This window comes from Ahaetulla prasina, chromosome 3 (assembly GCF_028640845.1).
Source record: "Ahaetulla prasina isolate Xishuangbanna chromosome 3, ASM2864084v1, whole genome shotgun sequence".
NCBI lineage: Eukaryota > Metazoa > Chordata > Lepidosauria > Squamata > Colubridae > Ahaetulla > Ahaetulla prasina.
This window is the reverse complement of record NC_080541.1, coordinates 182,180,772-182,203,267: the sequence shown is the minus strand read 5'-3', so window position 1 is coordinate 182,203,267 and position 22,496 is coordinate 182,180,772. Positions and strand designations below refer to the sequence as shown.

The 22,496-nt window shown below is 37.4% G+C and overlaps 1 protein-coding gene across 6 annotated transcripts in view; it reads left to right on the top strand.

Annotated features, from left to right (window-relative positions):
- Positions 1-22,496, top strand: part of KCTD20 (potassium channel tetramerization domain containing 20) — a 25,006-nt gene extending 2,510 nt beyond the window's left edge. Inside the window, exons 1-9 of one of the 6 annotated variants that reach the window (XM_058176054.1) lie at positions 4,506-4,589; positions 9,721-9,764; positions 12,111-12,269; positions 13,541-13,721; positions 14,028-14,130; positions 15,401-15,521; positions 15,824-16,021; positions 17,767-17,877; positions 18,475-22,496. In XM_058176054.1, the coding sequence (XP_058032037.1) occupies positions 12,149-12,269; positions 13,541-13,721; positions 14,028-14,130; positions 15,401-15,521; positions 15,824-16,021; positions 17,767-17,877; positions 18,475-18,767 (1,128 nt within the window). In that variant the 5' untranslated portion in view covers positions 4,506-4,589; positions 9,721-9,764; positions 12,111-12,148 and the 3' untranslated portion in view covers positions 18,768-22,496. Of the gene's footprint in view, positions 1-4,438; positions 4,590-4,997; positions 5,118-9,679; positions 9,765-12,110; positions 12,270-13,540; positions 13,722-14,027; positions 14,131-15,400; positions 15,522-15,823; positions 16,022-17,766; positions 17,878-18,474 lie in introns of those variants that run through there. The other 5 variants (XM_058176055.1, XM_058176056.1, XM_058176053.1 and 2 more) reach the window with 5 other exon arrangements.

Below are 22,496 nucleotides of genomic sequence, written 5' to 3'. Positions count from 1 at the left end.
AACCACCATCTTTATTTCCACAAAGGCCAGTAGATTATACATGCAACCTGCTTCCCAGAAACAGGAGATAAATATTGTAGGTGACTAAAATACAGGCTTTCTTGGGAAAATAAAAATAGATTGAACCAGTAGAGAACACCTTGGGAGAAGAATGGGTAGCAGGAAGTAGTTTCACTAGTTTGTGACCAGCCATTGGTGCTCATGCTTATTGCTGGAAATTACTGAGGGGAATTTCCAGTTTAGTTTGTATCCAGCACATTCTCAGTCATTCTGTCTATCCAGATTAGACTAAGCACAGAAGCCACTCAGTTTGGCTAACAAAATACATAGCCTGATCTTTATTTATTAAACATCCAGCAAATGTCCAACAGAGTTAACTGGCAAAACCAGGATAAAAAGCAAGAAAAATAGACCGCAACAACAACAAGGCAATAATTTACATTATCTCTATACAGTATATTTATCAAAAGGAACAGGATTTTTCAGCACCACTGAAAATAATGCTGTGGATATTAGCATAAAGAATCTTGTAGGGAACAGCCTTTGTTTATTCCAGCTTTAATCTTTGTATGTGCATAACAGTGGAAGAATAAAGATGGTAAATAGGAAAATATTCTGAACCATGAAAGAAACAATCTGATGAAAGGAGATGATGTGTCCAACATTTAAGACATTTTCTCATCAAGGGTCCATTGACAGTGAGAAAGGCAGCATATAAATTCAATAAACAAAATACAAAATAAAATAAATATCAAATGTACCCATTAACCCCAAAAATGTCAAGGGTGGGGGTGGGGGCAGAGAAAAATATTCAATGATGTTCACAGGGATACAGTATGTCAACATTTACAAGATGGCAGGCATGGTACAATGACTTGTATGTGCTTTTGCAGTTTCAAAGACTTTCTGGTCTCTTTTTTATTTTCTTTTATTTGCTGTTCACCTTTAAAGCTTGAGATCTCACATACCTTTGTGTTTCCTAAGAATGCCATATATAGTCCACCTTCCATCAAGCTCTTAGACGTTACCTCCAAAGAGGAGGGGTGTATTTCTTTTTTACACAGTACATATTCCATGAGGTGTTTTCAGGTTTATGAGTCACCAGGAGGCAGGTACTATGTGACTGGTCTTCTCCTACAGAGGACACATCAGATATAGTTAGGTTATTCTATGGGGCTCAAACTCTAGGCTCTGATGAGTTCCTAATACATGCAGTCCTCAATTTACAAACTGGGATGAAACTGGGAACTGAAAACACTACACAGTCTTCTCTCAGGCTTTTTAATGTGTTTATGGTAATAGCTAGGCTGCATTGATAGAGGGATAGAATCAAGATCACATGAAATTCTACTACCACTTTACAAGCCTTATTAAGACCACACTTGGAATACTGTATCCAGTTCTAGTCACCAAGTATAAAAAAAGTCTCTGGAAAGAATGCAGAGAAGAGCAACAAGAATAATCAGGGGGCTGGAGGCTAAAATATATGAAGAACTGTTACAGGAATTGGACATGTCTAGTCTAATGAAAAGGGACGCAGTGGCTCAGGGGCTAGGACGTTGAGCTTGTCGATTGAAAGGTCGGCAGCTCAGTGGTTCGAATCCCTAGTGCTGCCGTGTAACGGGGTGAGTTCCCGTTACCTGTCCCAGCTTCTGCCAACCTAGCAGTTTCTAAAGCACGTAAAAATGCAAGTAGAAAAAATACTGGTGGGAAGGTAACAGTGTTCCGTGCGCCTTTGGCGTTGAGTCATGCTGTCCACATGACCACAGAGATGTCTTCGGACAGCGCTGGCTCTTCAGCTTTGAAACAGAAATGAGCACCGCCCCCTAAAGTCGGCAACGACTAGCACGTATGTGCAAGGGGAACCTTTACCTTTACCTTTTAGTCTAATGAAAAGAAGAACTAGGGGTGACATGAGAGCAATGTTCCAATATCTAAGGGGCTTCTGCAAAGATGAGGGGATTAAACTGTTTTCCAAAGCACCAAAAGGCAAGACAAGAAACAATGGATGGAAACTAACCAAGGAGAGAAGCAACCTAGAACTAAGGAGAAGTTTCCTAACGGTGAGAGCAATCTTCCAATGGCCTTCAGAAATTGTGGGTGCTCTGTCACTGGAGGCTTTCCAATAGAAACTGGACAACCATTTGCCTGAAATGGGATTGGGTCTCCTGCTTGAGCAGTGAGTTGGATTAGAAGACCTCCAAGGTCTTCTAATCCAATACCTGGATATGCACTACCAGACTCTGTGGTCTCTTCCCAAAATCCCCAAAGCTTTAACCAGAAACTATCTACTATTGACCTCACCCCATTCCTAAGAGGTCTGTGAGGGGCGTGCATAAGAGCACAAGCGTGCCTACCATTCCTGTCCTAATGTTCCCTTTAATTGTATCCAATTCGTATAGTTATTACATACTTATGCTTATATATATGCTTATATATCATATAGTTATTTCATGCTTATGCCTATATATACTGTTGTGACAAAAAAATAAATAAATAAAGTTAAAAAAATAAGGTCACTTCCAACTATTATTGTATGTTCTATGCTTTAATGTTGTTGCTATTTTTTTGTTGTTTAATTCCCTTGGTTTTGTTCTTAGGTTTTGCTTTTATCATCTTAGAAATATTTTAGATAAAAAGACAAGTCAATCAATCAGCACTTTCATATTTCCTTCCTTAGTAGATAGCCACATTGTGCTAGACCATGGTTTAAGCATAGTTTACTAATAAACCACAAATATTTGGATTCACATCATATTCAACAAACTTCAGTTTACAGACCATTATAGGCGGATTGCCTTGACATAAAACCAAACAAATCACTTACGATAGCTAATTGTATGCTGGTATGTGTTTGATATCATATAGATACCTTTTAATGAAATTTCATTAAATTATTAAACTTTTATAATGTGCATATTAAAATAGTAATAACTGACATGGAATATATTAGAACAGCTTAAATGTGGAAAGAAGTATGTCCCAGAGACTCAGTGAAGTTCATCAAATGTACATAGATTTTAGAAAAGCTACAAACAAGAAACGGGGTAGAGAGCAATTATCCAAGGCCAGGAAAGGAATGCAGCGGCTCTTGTAAGAAGCTCCCAATAGCCCTGTCCTTTGATATTAGAAAGCAACAGAAAAGGGCAGGACCTTGATCATCCAACCCCAGAAACCATTGTTGCTTTTTGGACATTTGTCCCTCTTCTGCAGGTATCCCTGGTCCATAAATTCTTGAAACCATATCGTGCTCTTTGAATCCAGACCTCTGCCTATTCCTAGTGGCAAATGTCACTACATTATCTCTGCGAAAGCCTGCAGCAGGGGCAGTAGTGGGTTTCAAAATCTGTCGCTACCAGTTCGCTCATGGGCGGCACACGCTTGCACACGCATGCAACACTTCTGCACATGCGTCCGGGTGGGTGAGCAGAGCCTCCTGCTGCCACTGCTACTGGTTTGCCTGATCCGGGGCGAACCGGTAGCAACCCACCACTGAGCAGGGGTTTCCAACCTTGGCAACTTTACAACTTGTGGACTTCAACTTCCACAATCTACTTTTATTTTATTATGTAAAAGTGTATACACTAATATTCCTCCTTCTCTTATTTCTCTTTTTTTTTTTAAAAAAAAATTGTTTTAATGTGATACACAATCTGACAAACACACAACTTATAACATATAAATATTTCCTATTTCTAAACAGCGTTTCTTAGTGGTCTTCTTTCAGTTTTATACCTTTCCCCCATATCACATTTGTTATTTTATTTTCTTTCTTATCCCCTTTTCTTCATTTACATTAAATTATCTAAAACTAATACTAATACTAATAGCTATTTATTATTTACATATTGTACATTTCTAATACATTCTGTACATTCTAATTTCTCCTCTTTATTTTTTTCCTTTATTTCTAGACTGAAGCCATTAATTCCTTGCAGAGGCAGGCCAGAATCAGAATTAGAAGTGGTAACTTTATTAGGGAATCTACCCCTTGCAAGTGTCATGTTAGCTGGGGAATTCTGAGAGTTGAAGTCCACTGATCTTAAACTTGTCAAGATTGAGGAACACTGGGAACCCCTCAGTTAGAGAGGGGCAATTAATAGAGCAATATAAGATGAGGGAATAAAATATTTTATAACTGTTAAATAGATTTTTGTAATATATTTATTAAATAATAAATAATTTATTAAAATATATTTAATATCTTTAACAATTAGAAAAAAGAGCCTCCTTGTAGGAGAAATGGGGGGCATAAAAGTTAATAATTTAATGAATAGAAATAAAAATTAATAAATAAAACAGTGGTTGTTGCGATATTTAAAGCATGCAGTTTGAACTCACATCCTTTGCAGGGCAGTATTCCAGAGCAAAGGTGCTTAACGTACAGTATAAACATGTTCTTTTCTTTTACTGGGCAGGGACTCTTAATTTGAAATAATGCTCATGAATAATCATCTGGATTTAGAAGGGGTGGGGAATATATATATATATCAGCTCTTCTGCTGCGTGGATTTATCCACATCGTTATTAAAAGTAGATTTGCAGGCTACAGCGCTGATTCATTAAGTGGGATCCAGCGGTGAATGCCGGTAAGTAGATGCAAATAATTGCCTCTCTACATTTTTCTGTATGAACTTGAGTCTAGAATAGAAATTAATGTCGACGAGAGCAAAGTTTTCCATGCACGTATTTAATTGCGGCCTGAAAGAAACAGAAAGTGTTTTACAATCATTTTGAGATTTCTGCCCTTTAAAGCTCTATCGCATTACGTAATTGTGGCATGCTAAACATCAGAATGTAGAAATCAATCCAGGACGGTTGAAAGCGGCCATCAAAAAGAAAAAATATATATTATGGGGAGCGGGGGGGGGAAATGCCCATGGTTTTGTGTTAGAGGGATTCTCTTGCAAGGTTTCTTGCAAGGCGGGGCCTTCATGGAGAAGCTCCAAGCGAGCAGGGATCTTGAGTTCGTTTTTCTTGCGATCCCTCCTTAAAAGATCCCGGGATTGGGCAGAGGTTGGACTCGGCAGTGGCATTCCTTCTTCCAGGGCGATGCTCCTCCATGAAGAAAGAAAGCCCTTCCCAAGGTTAATGGTGTCGTACATTGCAACTTTATGGTATCGTTCTTCTTTTCATTGTTGTCTACATAAATATAGAGATTTACTCTCGCGTAATTCCGACATGCAGGAAAAAAAGAATCACTATATTCGGATCCAAGGGATTCATTCGTTTTTCTAGGGCGAATTATCTGTCAATTTGGCGGTGTTATTCAGCCGATATTCAGAGAAACTGCTTTGGATATTAGGTTTTTTTCCTCTCCTAGCAGTGAACAAATATAATTTGAGACGGAGGTTTTGCAACACTATTTTAACAATTAATTTACATTAGGGTAAATTACGTGGGAATATTTTAAAATATTTGTCTTTTCTGTTATAACATAACAGAAATATAACATAACAGAAATATAACATAAAGTAGTCTGGCAAAAACAAAAGGTAAAAAGCATTTTAAAAATCTAAAGTAATCTGTTTTTTTTTAAAATTGTCATCCCAGACTAAGGAATAGTAGCAAAATCTGCTATGTTGTGATAAACTAAGTGTACCATATCCCCAAATTGCTTGATGTTGTGAAATCTGAGAAATAAATCAGAGAAGCAAAATGATAAATCAGGTTTCAGAGACCAAATTCAGGAAATTTGAAAGGAAACATTAAAAATGTCATGCCTGGCACATTACTCTGCTTTCTGTCACCTGAGCCTCAGGTCCTGATTAACAGGTAAATTGAAGGATTCCTTAATGCAAGGGTGGATAGCTACCATATGGGCAACTTTATAACCTGAGGACTTCAACTCCCAGAATTCCTGTCTCAGTATGGTTGGCTGTGGAATTCTGGGAGTTGAAGTCCACAGGTCATAAAGCTGCCATAATTGCCTATTCCTACCTCAATGTCTTCTGTATTGATGAGATCAAGAATGTTGCACTTTTTCCTAAAACAGTCTTACCTCCAAAGGTAGGTAAGAATGGATGACTTAACATTAATTAAAAATTTGAATAGAGCAGACACAACATCACACTTGGTGGATCTAGTTTTTATTCCACAAAATGACAGAACATTTGCCATATGATGTTTTAATTATAGAACAGGAATGGAAAATTAGTGTTGGGTTGTTGTTTTTTTGTTAAAATACAAAGATGGCTTTTCTTTTATTAGATGTGCTCAAGCAGAGGCCGGAAAGTCATCTCTTTTTATAGAATCATTAAATTAAATGGTTGGAATAGATTTGGAGCTGATTTAGTCCCACTGCTAAGTAAAATATTTTCTGTCCAAAGGAAATGCAGTATTACACATCACTGTATCATATGAATCAGCATCTAAAGTACCACATCTCTAATCTTCAATTGGAACCATTAGTTTCTTCCAGAAAAAGAGACATGGGGGAGTGCATATCAAATACAGTGATATTTTGTGTTGAATTAGTTGTAGTTTTAAATCCCCAGTGTCTGTGTAAATCATGAATAATAAATAAATGCCAAGATAGTCTTCTATTGATATTCATGTAGTAGACATTCCCATTTCTTTTGCTGTGACTCCTTAGATTTTTTTAGCATATGATTTTGCACATTCTAAAAATGAATTCTAAATTGCTGTTATTACATTTGTAAATAATGTCTGTAAAGGATTTTCTAGTACTGTACTATTGAGGATTTTGAAGCCCTTACAGCTTGGATTTCACATGCTAGTTTGGCTGAGAACATTTCTACTCTGCAGTGATGTTTACATTAAAAATTGCAACAATTGATCATTTGTCCCAATAAATACATTTAAGGTATTCACCTAATAAGCCACGCCCATTTCTCAAATAAAAGTGTTTTCTTGTTGTTTTTTGGTTTGGATTCCCTATAGGTTAATCTTTGAGGATCAAGTGGGAGCTGCATGCCACACCTCTCCTAATAAATTAATATGGCAGAAGGGGAAACATCATGCTTTCCAAGTTATTTCCTTAAAATTTTCCATCCATTCTTCTGAAAAAGAGGAAGTTAATAATTTCTGCTTTTGACAGTTAAAACTTCCTTGGTGAAAAATGATTGTTCCTCAAACCTTCTTGTCTTCCAAATAAATATGAAAGAAGCATTAAATGTCTGGAAATATGTTTGCCATGCTACAAGTTGCTTGAAGCAAATTTTTTTTCTCCAGATATTTTTTTTATTCACCTGTCCATATCTGTTGCTATTTAAGTATTAATGTTGTTCGGGAAGAGTTGCTGGTTTGGTAGAACTCTTCTTTTTAATTATATATCAGCAGTATGGAAAATAGCAGGAGAACAAAAGGAATCATCCTCTGTGCTTCTGTGGTTGCAGAGTTAGTAATGCTATAAGGCTAGAAGAGCAGTCATTATCCATCAATTATACAGTGATCTGAATTGCTTACTTTTCTTTCTATATTTAGATGAGCTTTGCATTTCTATTTGTTTCTTTTTATTCTTGCAGGGTTTCTTTTAGTTTGTGTTAGTTTTTAGCTTTTTAGTGGTAATGTTTAATAAAATTATTATAAAAAAATCTTAATGTGCCAAGAAAACCTTTTTCTAATATAAAGTCACAGTCTCTAGACTGGCGGCCCACAGGTTGGATGCGTCACGTGCAGGCCACACCCACTGCCACTCCGTGAATGGAAAAATGTCGTGATACGTCACATGATAGTGACGTGGCAAGTTTTGACACCTGTGTTCTAAAGCACGAGTGTCAAACTTAAGGCCTGTGGACCGGATCCGGTCCCAGGGTGCTTAGATGGCCCCCTGGAAATAGTGAAGGACTAGCCCGCAGTGCCTCTGCCAGTAAAAACGGAGCTTGGGCAGGATGCACACGTATCTCCCTAGCTCCGTTTTTGCTGGCAGAGGGCTGCAGTGCCACCGTGCCATCACAGCTGCCATCCGTGCCACCGCAGGTGGCATCACTCCTGACATGAGTGATGTCGACCTGGCCACACCCACCTCCCCCCCCCCCCGAGGTCAAACACAACCCTGATATGGCCCTCAATGCAGTCGAGTTTGACATCCCTGCTCTAGAAGGACCTCCTTGGAAGAACCATCTCTAGATGGCTTTCTTGGATTGAAAAAGATTGGAGCATCCCTGGTCCTAGAGTGGGTAGCAGATGCAGTTTCACAGGGGAAGCACAGCACAAAGAAAACTCAATTCTAAGAGTTTATAGTAGCAAGACTCTTTCAGAGGGTGCAGTTAATGTTTATTTTTCTCCTTACTTGTCCTTAAATAATAATAATTTATATAATTGGAGATCTGTATATATCTAGGACCATCTTTAACACATGAGAAATGTATCCTTTTGTGGGCTTTACTTTTTTCTTCTCCATTTCATCTTTTCTTTTTTCTTCAGATACTTGCTATGGTGGCAAATGTCCGTGGTGGCACAGTGGTTAGAATGCAGAATTGCAGGCTAACTCTGCCCACTGCCAGGAGTTCGATCCTCAAGGTTGACTCAGCCTTCCATCCTTCTGAGGTCGATAAAATGAGGACCCAGATTGTTGGGGGCAATATGCTGGCTTTGTAAACCACTTAGAAAGGGCTGTAAAGCACTATGAAGTGATAAATAAGTCTTAAGTACTATCGCAAGTGCTACTTAGAATATATTTTACAAAGTCAATTACCAGAATATCCCCACCAGCCTTCAAGTCTTTCTCATATGATACAGAGGTCATTCCTGGAAAGTGGCCTCTCTGCCAGCTGTCTTTACCAATGATAGGTCCCAACAGCAATGCTTATATCTAAGGATATGTAAGTTCATCACCAATTTGTTACCCTCCCCAATTTTATCTAACGTGCCCCAATAAGAGAAGCAAAAATAATGTCAGACTTTGTGTTTTTTTTTTCTTGCTGGTCTGTCTGGAAAGCTGGAAGGTGATTCTTTAAAAAAAAATAAAAAAATCTCCTGAATCCTTATCAATCCGGAAACTAATCAATATAGAAGCACTGAACTCTAGAACCAATTCTGTAGTGGTTATAAACATATCCTGATAGAAATTTAATATTTCATAATGAAATATGAGCATGCCTTTAATATTTCCATATTGGGAGAAAGTATAATGTGAGAGGGCCAGCAAATCACATTTGGTTTCCATGGTAGAATTTAGAACTGTACGTACTTCAGAAATAAAGCAGAACGATTTTTTTCCCCAGGGTTCTATGCAGCCTCCCCCACCCCTAATGCCATTGCTTTAAGAGCTGCTTTAACTTTAATAGTAGATATCTTTAAATATCTGCATTTTTTTCAGGCCTCTGCATATTCCAAAGCATTTCCTTCATATCATTTTTGGAAGGATGTACAGACCTAGCAACCATTCCCCTGTACACATAATCCAAACTAAGTTGCCACATGCCTTGTTGTGACTTTGGTTCAGCTTGTTGTTCAAACATAGCAATTGTGGTTAGTTCAATAAACCATAGTTGATCAAGGCTTGGAATTATGCATGAAATTCGGCACTATTGTATACTGTATACATACAAAGACTGAATATAATATGTTAATCATAAGTAGAATTCCAAAATACATTAAACACATATCTTCCTTAAGTCAAGTTGCAAAAAAATTGAAAATTTTGAGTTTGTTGGACCTTCATCAAGCAAGATGTGGGTTTCATTGACAAAAAAATGTCTCTCAATTTCTGTAGCTGGTTAAGCAATACTATAATTTGATGATGATTTTAAATAGGAAGATGAAGAACCAGAAAGGCAAATCCCTGGACCAAAATCTATGTAAGTTGCATGTTGTTTCTGAGTCATGTAGTGAAATGTGCTGTGTTGAGAAAAGAAATTAAACACATTCATATGTCAGCCACTTGTCTTGTGATACTATTTACAGAACTGGATTTATTTTTAAATATGAGTATGTCAATAGAACGGTTTTGGGTTGCTAATAAAAATGGTTAACTGGAGGATTAGAAAAACAAATAGATATTTCATTAGATTTACGGTATGATCTTAAATATTGTTTAACAGTATTACATGTTTTTTTTAGCTGCTAACTTAGAAACTTAGATGTTATTTCGTGTTATAGTTAAAAGAGCCAGTTTACTGTGATGGTTAAGGCACCAGGCTAAAAACTGGTTGACTGTGAGTTATAGTCCTGCTTTAAGTACAAAGCCAGCCTTAAGAAGTCGGCAATGGCAAGTTGTTCCTGAAATCTTGTTGTTAAGAGTCAAAACTAAGTCAAACCACCTCTCTTCCCAAAAGACACTGTTTGTCATTTTGGTTTCTTAGAGCCAAGGATTTTGGCTAAGAATATATATATATATATTCTGTTACATATAATGTATAGGCAACATTATATGTAACAGAAAAGTGAATTTATCACAAAAAAGGGAAATGATTTGCATTTATTTAATTCAGATATTTATTATTCCCATGTGCTATTTCTTCAAACAGCCAGGGACATAAGATTAATGAGGCTCCTTCACAAAAGGCACTTTCTTTTGGAAGGTGTGCAAATCTGAATACTAGTGTCCATGTCTCTTGTTTAGTTTGCTGGGTGTAAACTGTTGAGACTCTGCCGGTAAGCTTTCCAATAAGAACACATCTAGCAGAATAGACATTTTCACTACCTGAACATGTGATCCACTGCATTGGTCTTCTTCTCCCCATTCATGTGTGTACATGGAACAAGATCTTGTATGAAATCAATGCTCATAGTTACCAGCTTGTTTGATTGATTAGATGCCACCAAATCATTGCTGATTCTAGCAACCACATGGATAGATTTTCTCTACGATGATATCACTGTAACACAGACTGTCCACCTTGTTGCTGATCATCCTTTTCTTCTCTTTCCATCCCCTTGCACAACATTAGAGTTTTCTCTAGAGAGCTAGATGTTTGTAAAATGTTTCGGTAAATGTAAAGGCCAAGTATGAAACAAAAACATTTAAATTCTAAGAGAAAAACATCATATGAAGTCATAGTCCACATGGTGAAGTGATTAGAGAGGCTTCCCCAGCTTGATGCCTTCTAGTTTCCAGATATACCTTGTGCAAGCTAAACGTATCTCGTTGGCACCAAATTGAGTCAAGCTGAGATAAGAATATGCTGCTGAGACCACAGTCTAAATTCCCATTCAGGTTTTTTAGTTGATGATTTTGGCCATCTTTTGTTGGAAGCCATGAGCTGCTGTTAAAATTTGGATAGTGGAATTAAGGCACAGAAAGTGAGTAGGAACATATCACACATATATAGTAGTTAAGCAACTTTGGCACCTTGTGTTTGTTTTTATGGGTGATATTATTGAGTCTGTCATCTGCACCTCTATAACTGTCTGGTTTGGTTCTGCAACCCAACAAGACAGACACAGACTTCAGAGGATAATTAGAACTGCAGACAAAACAATTGATACCAACCTGCCTTCTATTCAGGACCTATATACTGCACGAGTCAAAAAGAGGACTGTGAAAATATTTACAGACCCCTCACATCCTGGACATAAATTGTTTCAACTCCTACTCTCAAAAGGATGCTACAGAGCACTGCACACCAGAACAACTAGACACAAAAACAGTTTCTTCCCGAATGCCATCACTCTGCTAAAACAAATAATTCCCTCAACACTGTCAAACTATTTACTAAGTCTCCACTACTATTAATCTTCTCATTGTTCCCATCACCCATCTCCTTCCACTTATGACTGTATGACTGTAACTTTGTTGCTTGTATCCTTATGATTTATATTGATATTGTTTCCTAATTGCTTATTTGTACCCTATGACTATCATTAAGTGTTGTATATTATGATTCTTGATGAAGGTATAAGGTATCTTTTCTTTTATGTACACTGAGAGCATATGCACCAAGACAAATTCCTTGTATGTCCAATCACACTTGGCCAATAAAAATATCCTATTCTATTCTGTTCTGTTCTGTTCTGTTCTATTCTATATGAGATTCCAGGGTTTATACTGCATCTTCATATATTTTCTACCTCTTTTGTGTCAGCAAAGCATGTGGAGGGATTTTCAGGGGCTACCTATGGCCTTGAGCATGTGCATGTTGCTCGAGAAAAGAATAGACAGAGAGATTTTGTCGTGATGTAAATCCTTTTTTTCTTTCCTGTAGGACTGCTTTTCCAGTTGAATATTAGTCATGCCGGTGGAATGGAGAAACTGAGTAATCAAGAACTTGAGAATTTAGCTTCTTCAACCCATGATCAGGACAAAGGCAGTGTGAAGCAGGGCAGTCACAGCATTAACATGTTTCCTTTGTGCAGAAATCATGGTAAGGACAAAACCAGTTTTTTTTAAAAAAAAATTAAAATGTATCACAAAATGTGGTCTTGTGTACCTCTTTGGGATCAAAGGCCGCATTTTCACAGACTCTTTAACCAATTGTTACCATACTGTGAATAAGATGCATTGTGGTGTGCATAGTCCATTAGGTTATATTTGTCTCTTCTTGATAGTGTAAAACCTAAATAGATAAATTGTAGTGAAATGAAATGAGCCAAGTGTGAAAACAAAGAGATTGCAGTCTATCCCTAGATAAATTCATACCAGCTGTGTGAAAATTCATATAATTATAGAAACATGAATGCAGAGTGTGAATCAGTCTTCTGTCCGATCAAACTACTATAGATCCTTAAACACAAAACTTTTATTATGTAATCAACCTGCTTTGGACATGAACTGTACCAAAGGTTGAGCCATTCACAATTTCCATCTGGAATCTTCCATTTTTTTAATATCATAAAAAGGAAGTGTGGAACAATTTTGCATTGTTTTATATTAATTCAGCTTGAAGAATCTGTCTATAGGTATTCTAAACCAGCAATGCTTTTTCTTATGACATTGGGGCATTTCTGTTTTAACCCACAATTAATGTATTAAATATAGTTTGAGCGGCATGGTGGACTAGAGGTGGAGTTTCGTCTCAAAATCAGGAGGCTGTGATTTCAATCCTAGGTAGTGACAGATATTTCTCTCTCTGGACATAAAGAGAAAATATCTATTGTGAGCTCCACATAGGCATTGGGGGGGGGGGCATCTGGCCAGTAAATGCTCATCGTCATTCAGTCGCCCCAACTCCACTCCAATGCAGGGGATAACAGGTTTGTTCAAAAAAATGTATTAAATATAATTAATCTCATCAACCAGCTTGGTCTAGTAGTTAAGGCATCAGGCTAGAAAGCCAGAGACTGAGTTTTAGTTCTGTCTTAGCCATAAAAGTTAGCTGGGTAACTCTCACAGCTCTCTAACTCTCTCTCAGCCTAACCCACCTCATAAGGTTGTTATTGTGGGAAAATAGGAGGAGGAAGGTGTGTTGGGTATGTTTTTCGCCTTGAGTTATTTATAAAAATAATAAAGTCAGGATACAAATAAAATAATCACTTTGAGTTATAGGTGGACTTTTAAAATCTAATAATTGATGCCAATTATTCAGATGCTGCTCATATCTGATGTCTTTAGAAGAACAGCTCAGATCTGCTTTTCACCCAGCAAGTTCTCTATGTTCTAATGGCTTTGAATATGCCAATATTATTTTCTTCCCAGGAGGGAGTAAACGAAATCAAGGCTACTACAGTACACAAGAACAGTCTGGGAACAGTCCTAACAACTTGAGCAATAGTCCACAAGTCCAAGCCCCAGAGAAAGTGACTCTTATTGTAGATGGAGCAAGATTTGTTGTAAACCCACAAATTTTTATAGCCCATCCTGATACAATGTTGGGAAGGTAAGTGACTCCGAGGTGTAAAGAATTCCAGAACCTGTTCTACATGCTTTCCTATCATAGAGGTATGACCAGACTAAACAGGACTGTGAATGGTATGTGTAAAATTATATCAAGTGCTTAGATCTAGTTTTCCTATTCAGTGTTAGCAATTCAATCACAATTTCTAGGCTTCAAAAAATAAAAACTTTGTAAATGCTAGATAATTTTTATGATAATCCCCAATAACAGCTTGCTGATATAGAAATTATTCTTTGCTTAAGTGGTCTTAATCGGATCTTCCTACCTTAATGTCTTTCTGCTTTTCAGAATGTTTGGACCAGGACGAGAATATAACTTCACTCGTCCAAATGAAAAGGGCGAATATGAAATTGCAGAAGGCATCAGTTCTGCTGTTTTTCGGATTGTGCTGGTAAGAAATTCCATGATGTTCCAGAAGCAGGGCTATTCCTCCTATTTATAAAGTTCCTATTCTTGCTTTCAACTTCAAGGGAATTCTGATTTACTTGATAAGTATTTTTTATTCTGCTTAGACTTCAGATTTTTCTCTCTCATTTTTCTCCATTTAAGGAAGACCATATTATTTTATTTGTTAGATTTATATCTCATCTTCCCTCTAAGAGCTCACAGAGTTGCTTAGGGATCTTGGTGCATTTTATTCTCACAACATCAACCCTATTAGCTAGGTTAGGCTGAAATAGAGTGACTGATCTAAAATCATCCAGTGAGTTACAGTGGTTAAGAGCAGACCTGAACCTGGATCTGTCTGCTCCTAATACATTAGATGGATTGCTCTCCATAATATATTGAGCTTTGAATCCCAAATCCACATAGGAAAAGTCTTGGAATTCTGGGAGTAGAAATTAACTCATCGAGCAAACACAAAGTCAAAGTTGAACATGATAAGTACACACACAGACATACACACATATATAATCTCACATTTTTATCATATGGTTTATTCCGTATTCATTATTCAAGGAGGAAGGAAGAATATAGGCTTAGGACCGCGCTATTTACGAGACCGCCTTCTGCCACCGATAGCCTCCCAACGACCTGTGCGCTCCCACAGAGCGGGCCTGCTCCGGGTGCCATCAGCCAAACAGTGCCGGCTGGTGACCCCCAGGGGGAGAGCCTTCTCTGTGGCAGCACCGACCCTATGGAATGAGTTACCTCCAGGGTTACGCCAACTTCCCGACCTCCGTACCTTCAAGCGGGAACTGAAGACTCTGCTATTCAATCGGGTGGGACTAGCCTAAATATTATTTTAATTTAATATTTTAGTGTAACTTAATTTTAATTGAATTTTAAATTGTATTAATCTATTTATAATTTTATATTTTAGGGTTTTATATCGGTCTTTTGATCGTTTTAGTTTTAAATTGGCCGGTTAAATATTTCATTTTAAATGTATTTTAAATTTATTGTGTACCTATGTGTTTTAATAAGGCTGTACACTGTCCTGAGTCCTTCGGGAGAAGGGCGGTCTAGAAATTTAATAAATAAATAAATAAATAAATAAATAAATAACAAAATCATTATGTACCAACTATATGTAAAGCATTAGAATATGCCTAAACTATCAGTAGATTACCTGATGCACAATTGCCTGTGCATGCTATTTTGAATGTTTTTGATGGGGAAATGTATTAATAATAATATTTTATCCCTTGACTTTTCAGGATTATTACAAAACTGGAATCATTCACTGTCCTGATGGAATTTCTATTCCTGATCTCAGAGACACTTGTGACTATCTTTGCATCAATTTTGATTTCAACACAATCAAGTGTCAAGATTTAAGTAAGTATAACAGCATTTATAACAGCCTTCCGCACACAAGCGCTCTCCAGATATGCTATCTTCCTTTCCAGAATCTTAAAGCCATCATGGGTCCATTGATCATGCTGGCTAGCATTTTGAGAGTTAAAGCCCAGTCCCTTTTGGAGAGATTTAAAGTAAGGAACACTCACTTAAGGGAGAAATATATTAGTTCCCTATACATTTATATGCTTTTATGTTTTGTGCTAAATCTTGCTGTTGAAATGATATGAGACTGATAGAGTTAGATGTATAACATTCAGCCATATATCTTCTTTCCTTAGGTGCATTATTGCATGAACTGTCCAATGATGGGGCTCATAAGCAGTTCGATAGCTATTTGGAAGAGTTAATCCTGCCAATAATGGTTAGTAGTGCTAAAAAAGGAGAACGTGAATGTCATATTGTCGTATTAACGGATGAAGACATAGTGGACTGGGATGAAGACTATCCACCTCCAATGGGGGAAGAATATTCACAAAGTAAGTATTTTTAAATGTTTCATGAAATACTTTTAAAAGTAAAAATAATATTGCGCTTTTATAAAAAAAAATCTCTGTAGTGTCTTGTGCAAATACCAATTTCCAAGGCTCTGTGCATCCCAAAAAGAATTATTGAAGATAATTTCTTCTGAAGTTAAGAATATAAAAGTCATATTGATCAGGACATACTACACTGCTGAATGTAAAACTGTATGTTTAAGGCCATATACCATTATAAATTATATAATATCATCTTTGCAATAAATGTACAATTTTAGTTTATTAATTGCTTGGGAGATAGATTCCTTGCTATAGGAATATTACATTATTTCTTTTGACAACAGTATTTTTCCATGGGAAAAATGCAGTGCTTCTTGAAGTTTCTGCATTGGTATTTTAAATGCTTTGTAAAATATGATTATGAAAATGATATGGGTGTGAAATGCCTTGCAGTCCGACAGGGAGATGGGTGGCATATAAACCAATCAACGGGCCTCTGTGGCTCAGACTGCTAAGACAGTCTGTTATTAACACAGCTGCTTGCAATTACTGCAGGTTCTAGTCCCACCAGGCCCAAGGTTGACTCAGCCTTCCATCCTTTATAAGGTAGGTAAAATGAGGACCCAGATTGTTGGGGGCAATAAGTTGACTTTGTATATAAATATACAAATAGGATGAAGACTATTGCTAACATAGTGTAAGCCGCCCTGAGTCTTCAGAGAAGGGCGGGATATAAATGCAAATAAAAACAAAACAAAACAAAACAAAGCACCAGGCTAGAAAGCAGGAGATTGTAAGTTCAAGTTCTGCCTTATCTATGAAAGCCAAAGGGCCAGGGTGGTTTTTGGGGAAAATAAGAGGAAGAAGGTGCCTCCTGCCTTTGAATAAAGGCAGGATGCAAATAAATAATTAAAAACCGTATCTGAGTGGAGTAATGAAGAAATACCAATATATAAATCAATGCATTGAAAAACTTCATAGGCTTTTAGTGGGTATTGTGCCATGTCTACACTGCATTTCAAAGTCAACAGCAGGGTGGCAAAGACATAGCAGTGGCAAACAAGCATTTCTCTGTTAGATGGCTTTCCAGATGTGACTTGGGCACTAACCCATTGAATGGTGGATGGTGAGAAAAGGATAAGAGTTTCTTTAGAACATTAGCAGCTTGAAAAACAAGATGGCAAGCAAGATGCTAAACCTCTTTGGGGAATTCAAAAAAGATAAGTTCTAAGTAAAACATTCACAAACAGAAGGCTATTACAAGGTCCATGAACAAGATACAGAATCAATGGAATGGGAAGGGAATGAGAGAGAAGCTTCATCAGGGCTGCAGTATTGCTTGGCAGAGCAGAAGGATGTTGAGGCAAGAATTTGCTCAAGGGAAAATAAATCACATTGTGGCTGCTGAACCACAGCAAGAATTTTCTAAGAAAAGCAGGAGCTTCCTAATTCAAGGGAAAGAAGTAAACATTTCTCCTTTTACAGAAATAAGAACAAGGGGAAAAAAATAGAAATTGTATTTGAGAGGGAGGCCTTTTGGTGTTATGAAACTGCCAGTCTTCCTTGTAGGCCAGTATAGGGTCTTTGGAAATCACCTGTATTTTCAACTGTTTTTTAAACAAATTGGAAAAAAAGTTGCTCAATTATTGTTTGTCTCAGCAAATTTAAGAATAGCTGCTGTACTCATATTCATTAACGCTGTACTCATAGTCATTAATTCATGTGGCTTTTTTCTCACCTCCAAGTTCTGTATAGTTCTAAGCTCTACAGATTTTTCAAGTACATTGAGAATCGGGATGTTGCAAAAACTGTTTTGAAAGAACGAGGCCTCAAAAATATAAGAATTGGCATTGAAGGTACGTAAAGCATTTCCTAAGTAATACAAACTGTTAAAAAGGAAAGTAGCTGCACTTTCCTTTTCAAAACAATCAATTTACTGATTTTATTAGTCAGCCCTATGTAGTTTGGCTGATTCCTTAAATGATACATTTTGTTGAGATCTTTGGAATGACCCACCCAGTCAGTTCCTGACAAACCCTTATGCTTAACATTTCTTGAGCTTTGGCTATTTCTGAAGTTTTCCATTAGGGTGGGGTGGGTGGATGTTATTTAAAGTCTGGTCCTCCCTGCTGAAATTAGCAGCAGCAACCTGACTCAAGGCCAAGCTAGACATAATAGTTCAGTTTTGTGTACTGAACACATGAGTCAGTTCCATTTATATTTTCAGTGCTGGGAAAGTCTCTTCTTTGTGTCAAGTCTTTTTCAGTCTATTCTCTGCCTCAAGATGCCTTGGGATCAATCCTCCCAGACTAGATGGTCTTCTTTTTAGGAGGATATTATCCTTTTAGGAATATTTAAGTAATAATAAGTAATGATTAAGCTTACACGTAGAGACTGGAGTTGGGGTGGTGGTGGTTTGGGAAGATAATTATACCAGAATTACTGTGTTCCAGGTTACCCCACTTGTAAGGAGAAAGTGAAAAAGAGGCCTGGCGGACGCTCTGAAGTTATCTATAACTATGTTCAACGTCCATTCATCCAGATGTCTTGGGAAAAGGAAGAAGGAAAAAGTCGGCATGTTGATTTCCAGTGTGTTAGAAGTAAATCTCTAACAAACCTTGTAATGGCAGGTGAAGACGTAGCAGAAGATCAAGAGATTATGTTGCATCACCCTCCCCAGGTAGACGAGCTTGATCGATTAAATGCACCACTCTCTCAAATGGATGCCAATGAAGTGGCAGATTAATTAAGCAGCACAAAAGGCTCTCAAATGGACTTGACTGAGCTTTTGGGTGGAGACTTAATGCCCATTTCAGAGCCGAATTTTCTTGTCATGGTTGCTATAGTTTCCAAATATAGTCTCTTCAAGCCCAGAGGACTATTTTTTTTTATTTGCTTCTTGAAAGTTCCAAGCATTCTCTTAGGACAGCTGGAAATCTGCGAATTGAGTTAATATTTATCCCTGTGGCTAAATAATTGAATTGGAACTAAAAGAATGGAAACCTATTTTCAACTCACTTGAATTGAAAGGATTGTTTGATTATGTGACGTCAAGTTATTTTCAGTTCCTACCACTTAAGATTTTCTCCATGATGATCTGTCCCTAATTTGTTTGTTCACGTCTCCCAACAGTGCGCTCCCAATGCCCCTGCAAATGTCCACCCATCTTGCTCCTGGTTGTCCTCCTCTTCTCTTTTCCTTCCTGCTTTCCCAGAATTAGAGCTTTTTCTCGAAAGACTTTGTGTAAAATATTAAGTGGGATAATTTGACACTGGTCATTTGTGCCTCAAGTGATAAAGTCTACGTTGAGCTGTTTGATGTTCCACTGAATTGAAGGAATACAACATAAAAAAGTGTTAAGAGTCTTCATTAACATTAGTCTAGACAGACTCAGTTTTAAAAGGTACCATATCATGAAGGATTCCGTTGTGGTATTACAACCATTATCAGTATCATAGCAACGAGTTTGGTACCCTTCATCCTCCATTACCTGACTGAAGTAGATACTTGTAGAAACATCACACCTACAATGCATGCACTTTTGTCACCTTTCTCTTCAATTTCCTAATACTGATATAACAGCTCAGAAAGGACGATCAGACACACTTACCAAGGTAAGCACTAATTGGGAGAAATTGGAATCTGTGGGTGCCCAGTGAACCACTCAAATTAGTTACAAGGAAAGAACCAGTCCTACTTTACACATATGCCTAAATTGTGCTTACTTATGGAAATAAGCTACTGGAATACAAAAGAAAGTACCACTTGCAGAAAACAATGCGTAATCTTGGGCTCAAACATTCAAGCAGTAACACTGGATAAACGAAGATGGCTGAACATCCCCCCCCCCTTGAAAAGCAGCATTTCTTGAACGGAAAGAACTTCCTTGTGAAAGAATTCCACAGCATTTTTTAAGAAAGTGACTGTTGCAGGAAAGCCTGCATTGCAGCAGCTATCATGAGTCTTGAGTATAGTAAACGCTTTGTGGTTGTTCCATATAATCCGTTCTCTTGGCTAAGGATGTTGATCTTTGATACTAGCAAGGATGTCAGGTTTTATGACATCACTTCTCAGCATTTTGGCTAAGATCATTTGTAGGAGTAAAGTTTCCTAGCTGCCTCAGCAATTTGGGACTATCAGGGTGCTTGAGGCTGGCCCTTGAAAGAATCAATTGGGAAACATTATAATCAGCAGGATCAGTAGAAAGCAGGGCTTTCTATACCAGGGCTCCTCAAACTCATATAACCGCAATTCACAAAAACAATAAAATGAATTTCTGTGATCCCCTCTCCCCATTAACAACTCATTTCATTGGGATTATGGTTGGGCAATAAATAATAACACCTTAATTGAAATTGAATTCATGTATCAAATCAAGCCATGATAAAACTTTACATTTATAGTCAGAACAGTGGAGGCGATCCCCACTTCTATGAATAAATGCCAAAGTTAATATTAAGGGAAAAAGTTTTTTTTCTTTCCGTTCTATTATAATTTGCCTTCTTATAATTTGAAATGATTATAGAGCGTCTTGCACTCTGGAATGATGGAGAACCGATCTTGTCATTTTCATTCAGGTACAGTAGTCCTTCAGGTTCAAGAATATTGTCATACCTCCCTGCTCCCTTTTTTTCCTTTTTCACAGCTAAGCATTCCTAATTCCTAAATCTTCTTTTGTAATAAGACTTGGTTTCTAATCCGCTGCTAATTCTTATTTCCCTTTCTGAATCTGTTTATTTAAATCTTTTTTAAACTGTGGTACCAAGAACTAGATGCTGTAGTCAATATTGGGATCAGTGACTGCAAAATCTTATGTAAGCCACATTGTAAAGTAAGTTTGAACATAGAGTACAACCAGCTCATTCTCATACAAATTAAATATTTCCTTGGAGGCCTATCATCTAGAGAAATTTGTTTTAAATTTGGCAATTTCTAAATTGGTTGACATTTTTTCCCAATTTTCCAATGTGAGTAATTCAAATTTGGTTCTAATATCTAATGTACTCCATGATATTTACATGTTGATGGGCTACAGTGTTCAACAGTCCCAGAAAGCATGAATGATGGTGAAGGGTGCAGAGAAACATCTGGTTCAGCAACATCTGGAGGCCATAGCTTTTTTGGGACTTAGAAAAATTTGCTGTTAGCACTCTGATGGCGAACCTGTGGCACGCGTGCACGAAATGGCACATGGAGCCATGTTGCCTGGCCTGCGCAGCAGCGCCAGTTCCTCTTCCGGGTTTCTGGCGCACATACGCGCATGACGATCAGCTGGCCTTTTTGCATGCGGCAGTGCCGGAAACTAGGAAGATCTTCTAGCTGGTCTTCTGTTTTCCTGCATGAGGACATGCACGCCGGCCAGCTGACTTGTCACGTGCACATGTGCGCCAGAAACCCAGAAGAGTAGCTGGCTGAAACTGCAAGTTCAGTAGCTGAAACCAGAGGTCCATTTTTGGACTCGTGCATGCACCCTGGGCAGCTCCTCTTCCAGGTTGTGGCCCAGACATGCGCACGCATCCCTTTTCAGTGCCAAAAAGGCTCGCCATCACTGCTGTAGCAGATAAAAAGCAATGCTTGTGCCATTGGACCAGATCCAAATCAGAATTTTAGGAAAATCATGGTTTCAGTGGGTACAGATCAAACCTGAATCTAACTCACTGGATAGATAAAATAAAAAAATAACTTTTAAATTAAAACAGTAACAAATTCAGATCTGTGGCGTTTAGGCTCCTTGTATCCCAGTGAACTGAATATCACCTATCTCGCATGCAAAGGCCAGCAGCATTTCTTGTAGAACTACTCTGGTCTCTTAAGAGTGAGCATTAGAGGCAATACAAACTCAAGCAATTCATACAGATTTATTCTAAAAAAATATTTCTTAATTGATGCAAGTTTTTATTTTCCCCTCCCATTGCATTTGAGCAAATGGAGAATTTCAGTAATCACAACCTTGTTCTTTTATTATTGTGATTTAGTTTATAAGTTAATTCAATGCTTAGCATTTACAAGATCATGCTGTTTAAGTATTTTTTGTAAAAGTTATTTTATATACTTCTTCATAGACTTTATTAAAATACCGGTACATTTTAATCTATTTTCCTGTGACTTTTCTTCTCAGCCAAGGAGGATCAGTAGAAATTGCATATATTGGTATCTATATTCACTTAATAGGCTCCACCTAGGTATGCACATATACAATATATCGACAATTGATGCTACAAAGTCTAAATGCTGCCATCTAATTTCTATCATATGTGAACCAAATCTGATTATAACCAAAATGGTTTGCGCGAAGTCTCTATAAATTCCCTCACTCTCATTGTAACAAAAAAGGTTTATATGGACAACTATAGTTTTCCTTTAATCAACATCCTGATGCCATGTATTCTTTTCTTCCTGTCTCCCTTTCCTAAATTACTTGTTGATTTTTTGCAAGTATATAAATTTACTAACTGGAATAAAGTTGTGAATCAAC